At 41.1% G+C, this 6802-nt stretch overlaps 2 protein-coding genes across 2 annotated transcripts; both read right to left on the reverse strand.

Moving 5' to 3' along the window:
• Positions 1–667: 667 nt before the first annotated feature.
• Positions 668–2794, reverse strand: LOC146975050 (uncharacterized). The gene is made up of 2 exons (XM_085798888.1): positions 2718–2794; positions 668–1607 (listed from the first exon to the last, which is right to left on the reverse strand). Exons 1-2 carry the CDS (start codon positions 2792–2794, stop codon positions 950–952), a joined length of 735 nt encoding a protein of 244 aa, XP_085655014.1. The 3' UTR covers positions 668–949.
• A 1600-nt stretch (positions 2795–4394) lies between these two features.
• LOC146975051 (olfactory receptor 8G17-like) lies at positions 4395–5348 on the reverse strand. Its single transcript, XM_085796910.1, has one exon. It carries the CDS (start codon positions 5337–5339, stop codon positions 4395–4397), a length of 945 nt encoding a protein of 314 aa, XP_085653036.1. The 5' UTR covers positions 5340–5348.
• Between the last annotated feature and the right edge of the window lie 1454 nt (positions 5349–6802).

Consider the following 6802-nt stretch of genomic DNA (forward strand, 5'->3'; position numbering starts at 1 on the left):
GCTGGAATAAGCTCTTTAAATCTAGAAACAGCAGTGTCGGATAGACATCTACTGTAGCGGGATTTTTTCCCAGGTAGGATATAATTTGTTAAAGTAAATTCAAATGTTATTAAAGAATGGTCGGACAAGACGGGGTTCTGAGGAAGAACTGTGACATGGTCAGCTTCTATTCCATAAGTAAGTACTAAGTCAAGGATATGATTAAAAGTGTGAGTGGGTTTGTTTACCCTCTGAGAGAAGCCGACTGAATCCAAAAGTGACTTGAAGGCAGTAGCCAGACAATCATTATCGACGTCCACATGAATGTTAAAGTCACCTACTATAATGACTTTGTCTGAGCTCATTGCTAAATTTGACAGAAAGTCAGGGAATTCTTCTAGAAACTCAGAATAAGGTGCAGGAGGACGATACACTACTGTTGTAAGAGTGGTTTTTCTGCTTTCCAGTCTGGGTGAGAGAGGCTGACAGTAAGGCTTTCAAATGTATTATATGAACTATTATGTCTAGGGTTGATAATCAGATTTGACTGATAAATAGCAGCCACTCCTCCTCCTCGGCCTGTGTTACGAGGCACATGACAGTTAATGTAACTAGGAGGGGTAGATTCATTCAAACTAACATATTCATCTTGCTGCAACCAGGTCTCAGTTAGTGTTAATATGTCAATATGGTGACTTGTAATTAAGTCATTCACTAGGAGAGACTTGGATGGGAGAGAACGAATGTTGAGCAAACCACATTTAATAGTTCTATTAGTTTGGCTTGCTGGAGCAGTGGTTTTGATTTTAACTAAGTTGCTATAAACAACTCCTCTAGATTCGGGTTTAGGCTTAGACAGCCTCGAGGCAGACACAGTTTCTATAGGCTGGGTGGGTGACAACAAGAGGGACCCAGCAGAGGGGCGTGTTAAACTGCGGCTCTGCCTGCTGGTCTGAACTCTGGGTGCTTGTCAGGGATTAGCACGGCTAATAAAGTGCCCTATGTTCCTAGATAGGAGAGATGCGCCATCCAGAGTAGGATGGACGCCATCTCTCCGAATCAGACCAGTCTTTCCCCAGAAGGAGGTCCAGTTATCTATGTAAGCCACGTCGTTATCTAAGCACCACCTAGACATCCAGCGATGGAATGAACGCATGCGACTAAACATATCGTCACTCACTAGGTTGGGCAGCGGGCCAGAGAAAATTACGGAGTCCGACATTGTCTTTGCAAAGTTGCACACCGAAGCCATATTAACCTTAGTTAACTCCGACTGGCGAAGCCGGGTGTCATTACCGCCGACATGGATTACAATCTTACTGTATTTAACCTTACGTTTACATGCCAGCAGCTTCAGATTAGCCTCAACGTCGCCCGCTCTGGCCCCGGGGATGCACTTTATGCTCGCTGGTTTCTCTACCTTCACGTACCGTAAAATGGAGCTGCCAATGACTAATGCCGACTTCACAGCGGGGCTGTGAGCAACAGAGTCGACATGTTGAGTTACGTTCTCAGCGGGTGTGTCGCTGAGTGGGGAAAAGCTGTTGGAGACGTGAAGGGGTTGGTGGGCCAACACGGGCTTATTGCGTCTATGTTTCCCTCGGTTTGTTGTCACCCAGCCGGACTGACTAGTTCCCGACCATCCATGTGACAAGGCTCTGGCTATTGCTATGTTTAATTTTTTATTGCTACATGGTCCTATTGAAGGCCCAGGGTCTGGGTCCACTGCAGTTACCTATTTTTTGTATCCTGATTACGTAACGCTGTTACATGTAGTCCGTATATATATACTGTATGGGTGTGTGTATATGTGTAAGGGATAATGTATAGTTGGTCGGTTGTTATGGAGAAATAAACCCCGTCAGGAAGTATGGAAGCGGAGGGGTTTCATACTTCATGAAGGGGTTTATTTCTCCATAACAACCGACTAACTATACATTATCCCGCTTATTACACGGTTTACGAGTAAAATAATTAATTTGAAACATAATGTTGATCAAAATACAACGTTCATCGATTTTTAATTGCATCATTTCTGCATGCCCGGTCACGGCCGCTGTTTTCCTGAGCCTCCTCCCGTTCGTGCATTTGAAGCCTTTGATAATCAATCAGTGGATTGATGGATTACCATACACGTGTTACGGTGTGTGTATTGTGTGTAGTCGTATCTGTAATAAACAAGAGATTAACTTTACTGTTTACGGGGTGCGTTTGTATTGCGGAGTCGCGGTGCCGACGAGACGAGAGCTGTGACACCAGGTCAGAGGCTCTGATCAGCAGGTGTGGTTTCCAGCCACGATGTGAAAGGAGCCTCCACTCTCCTTGTTATGAGGTTACAAGTCATTATCTAACATCACAATTAGTCCGAAGCTATTTAATGACGGTAAAAATGAAACATGGTAAATATCCTGCATAGTTTCTCTTTTCTGTACTGCGCTGATCAGAGCGCTGTCCCTAGCAACGGTCTGTTATACTTGACAACGGTCATTATTCAGAAATAATGGACCACAGAACGCAGCGATGGACCAATCAGAGAGCAGCATTCAATAGAGCCGTGTAATAAATATATATATATACAGACAGTATATAACATCCTCAAAATAAAGATTTCATTTTCATTCAAAGGGACACGTTGGATTCCACATGTTGAACAAGCCTAGCATGTTCTGCTCAAATAAGGTGGAGAAGAGCAGGAAGACAGAGGGCAGTATGTTGCTACACTGCAGTTTATGTCCCACCTGGCGGCAACTTCTCCCTCTGCTAAGATTAAGGGCAGGGCCAAGAAGGTTACATTCCCTTTAGTCCCTTTAATCATGTTGCTCTGAGAAATCAATATTGCCGTAAATTCTGGACTATAAGCTGCTACTTTCTTTACACGATTTGAACCCTGCGGCCTATACAACAATGCGGTTAATTTATAGATTTTTTCTGGCTAACGTCCGCTGGGGGGCACTCTAGCAGGAAGCGCAAAAGTGTGACAGACATGTGGAGAAAGATTATGCGCCGAAGAAGACACTAGTTTGAATTTTGGTGCAGTGTTTTATTTTCTAACCAGGCATGTTACTGTCGTGTTGGTGCTGTGTTGATGCCGTACTGCCGATTTTCAGGCACAGTTTGAAAGAAAGCATGTCTTAAAGAGGAACTAAGCAGGATTTCTCCCGTGGCTATGCTACATTTTTACCTTGTTTAATTTTTACCCCTGATCAAAGCGGCATCCCTCGCAACAGTCTGTTATACTTGATGACGGTCTGTTATACAGAAATAACGGACCATAGAACGCAGCGATGGACCAATCAGAGAGCAGCATGCCGTGTAATAATTTCAAATAGTGACCCCTTTATTGTTACACATGTCTACCTTGTCACATACTTTGAGTATTTTGAGGTGAAACAACATTGATTTGTTATAGATTTCAGGTGCTGTTGGCTCAAGAATTACTTTTTAGGACAATGTTCCATTGCTCCCAGTTAAAGGGATAGTTAAACATTTTGACAAATTGGCCCATTGCCATAATCATAGCAGTAGGTTAGTTACCCTTATTTGTCGGTGCAAGCTATTTTTAGAATGGCTGGGCAGGGACAAGAGCTCTCTATGGACGCTCATGGGTTTTTTTTGGTTTTCCCCATCAAACTCATCAAATACACAGTCCAACAACTCATTAATTTTTCTTTCTGTTGACTATTGTCACATAATTTCGCATTTTCTAATACACTTGCCAGTCTGACTTATAACATGATGCTACTGCTACCTTTTTTGCATCCTCCCTGTGTTTAATGAGTTGTCTTAATTCTTCATCTATCCAGGGTGATTTACAACTCCTGACAGTGTGTTTTTGAAGTGGTGCATGTTTCTCAATTACACTACACAATGATTCCATAAAAATTCGAAGTGCATTATCTGGATTGTCCTCATGTAATACACATTCCCAAGACATGTTTTCGACATCATCTTAAAAGGACCTATCAGAAAAATTACTCATTAATCTCTTAACTATTACTTTAGGCCCCACTTTTGGAACCTTTGCTTTCCGGACAAGCACCACCAAATTGTGGTCACTACACCCGACTGGAATCGATAGTGAATTGGAACATGAATTACTCCTATTTGTAAATATATGATCAATAAGAGTTGAACTTTAGTTCCATCTCTCCTCATTCATATTCTTGTCGGTTTATCAACCATTTGCACTAAGTTACTTGCGTTAGTTATTGACATTAACTTCTCTTTAAAGGGCATATTCCAGTCGATATTTTAATCTCCCAAGAAATAAATCTCATTATCTTTCTATGCATTTAATGTCCAATCAAGTTCTTCAGCCAAATCAGATCAGATCAACTCAATTCACAGTGACATAATTTACGCTTTGGTTATAGTATTTCTGCAGGAGAGAAAAAATCCAATATAAAAATCAGTGTTTATTGTAATAGCAAAGTTTTCTTGGGCTCAAACAACTTTGTCAAGAATTTTCGTATCTCCTTGGACTGCACACCGTAAATGATTGGGTTGAGGCTGCCGGGGATGATGTGAAACAAAATGCTGCTGAGTTTCCTGTATTCTGTGTACTCTGGGAATCGATGCAGAGCAATGAGTGACATTCCACTAAACACCATAATCAGAAACACAACCAGGTGAGTACTACAGGTCTTTAAGGCTTTACTGTTCAGAGACTTGTTCTTACTGGTCAAACAAACAACAGTGATCTTGGTATAAGTGAGGACCATGCTGCCTATAGACCCTGTAAACAGGACCACAGTGAAAGTGAGGCCATAGACATTATTAATGAACACACTCTCACAGGACAGTTTGAACAGAGAGGCATTGTCACAGTAAGGATTTGTGATCATAGTCCTGCATCGGTTCAGTCTTATGGTCAGACCCAGCAGAATCCCGACCAGAACAAAGGCCACTCCCCAGGCAGAAACTGTCAGATTGATCACCATCTTGTTGGTCATTATGGAGGCATAACGCAGGGGATTACAGATGGCCACATATCTATCAAAGGCCATAACCATGAGCACTGTATTAGTGGTAGTACCAAACATGTGTGAGGTAAAAGCTTGGACAACACACTCATAAAAACTGATGAGACGTTCAGAGGGAGGACGCAGCATGTCTATGAGCAAACGAGGCACCATAATAGAGTTTCCAAGAATGTCATTGAATGGCAGGTTGCAAAAAAGTAGATACATCGGCTGGTGAAGGTTCTTGTCAATAAAAACTAGAATAACGATGCCAATATTCGCAAACATTATAAACAAATAGGAGAAGAACAAGAAGAGAAAGACAGGGTAGACAGAGTCCTTTGACACATTCAACCCCTCCAGCTGCAAAGTGAGGCTGTTGTAAGTGTAGTTTTCCATCCTTCTGAAAGAACAAACATAAAAGATAATCAATATGCTCAATGAAAGTAGATGTCACAAACAGAAATAACAAGATTGTCATTATACTGTATATTGTCATTCATTAACACCTGCTCTCTGAGTCCTCTGGTTCATCTGCCCTTCTCTTTACTCTCTTGTGTCTTTATTGGCAGTTGATATCCAACAAAGAAGATGTCTCCTTTTGTTGAAATGTTATATAGTCACAGTTCTTTTCTCAGGGGCCTCATTCATTGTCATTGTTTGTAATGCAACATTATGACATCATGATATTGTTCATGGCTTGCAACTCTTCATCTGAGTCTAGGTCAGACTGGACTGAGGCTGAGTCTCTCCCATGTTTCTGTCTCTAACCATCTTGATGCTGCTGGCCAGAAATTTGAAAAGAAAAACTGGCTCGAGCATTGCATCTTACTTTTACTCTTCTTTAACATCAGTGCAAATAAGATTGGTTTATATTTGGTGTTAATGGCATTTTGTAATTCTCAAACCAAGAGCCCAATAAGAAACACAGTAAATGACCCTCTTCTAACCCATAAATAAGGATGAACTTGATATCTCGCTTTTTCAGAAAGGTCATGACAGCATTGCTTGGACCTTTGCTAGAAGCACATGTACCTACTTGCTGTTCATTTTAAAGTGTCTCACTTCTGGGTAACACAAATTGGGGTTATCCTCCTGTTGGATCCTTTCCCATTTTCAAGGGGCTACCCCTCTAACTCAACAGAGAGAATGAAGTCATTTCAGAAACCATTCAAACCCCTTCACTTTTGTAGATGTAGTTTGAATTTGTGACAAATGTAGTAGTAACCTTTATTTATCCAGGTAAATTAATTGTGAACAAGTTCTCATTGACAGTGATGATCTGGGCCAAAGGCACTGAACATAGCAAATACAAATGCATAATTTACAATACAATACAAAAAAAGTAAAACAATTAAACATTCAAGTAAATACAGTTTAGATGTACATTGTATAAAACCAATCTCAAAAAATGTATAACAGGACCAGTGGTCCTTAATGATTGAATGCAGCAAGTGCGTGAAGGAGGAGGTGGTTCCAGTCATTAGGAGCTGCAAACTGAAATGAAAGACAGCCAAAGGAGGTACGATTTCTAGGACTGAGCAGGTTTAAGAGGTTACTGGAGCGTAGACTGCAGTCATTGTTATGGAAGTTGAGTAGAGAGCGAAGATAGACAGGGGTTTTGCTGATTACGGTTTTGTAGATAAACTGGTACCAATCATTCAGGATGGCAGTATGATAGATGGTGTCTAATTTATTGAAAAGGTATTTGGAAGCAATTCTATAGATAACATCACTGGAGACCAGGCTTGGAAGGACTTGAAGTAAGTGTTTTGGAGAGTGATGATTTATTATGGTACATGAACCCAATCCTGGATCTAACTTAAGAGAGCAGAGTGTTGATGTGTATGGCAAAGGAGAAG

This window comes from Trachurus japonicus, chromosome 14 (genome assembly GCF_045865225.1).
Source record: "Trachurus japonicus isolate A0001 chromosome 14, Traja_1.0".
In the NCBI taxonomy this organism is placed as follows: domain Eukaryota; kingdom Metazoa; phylum Chordata; class Actinopteri; order Carangiformes; family Carangidae; genus Trachurus; species Trachurus japonicus.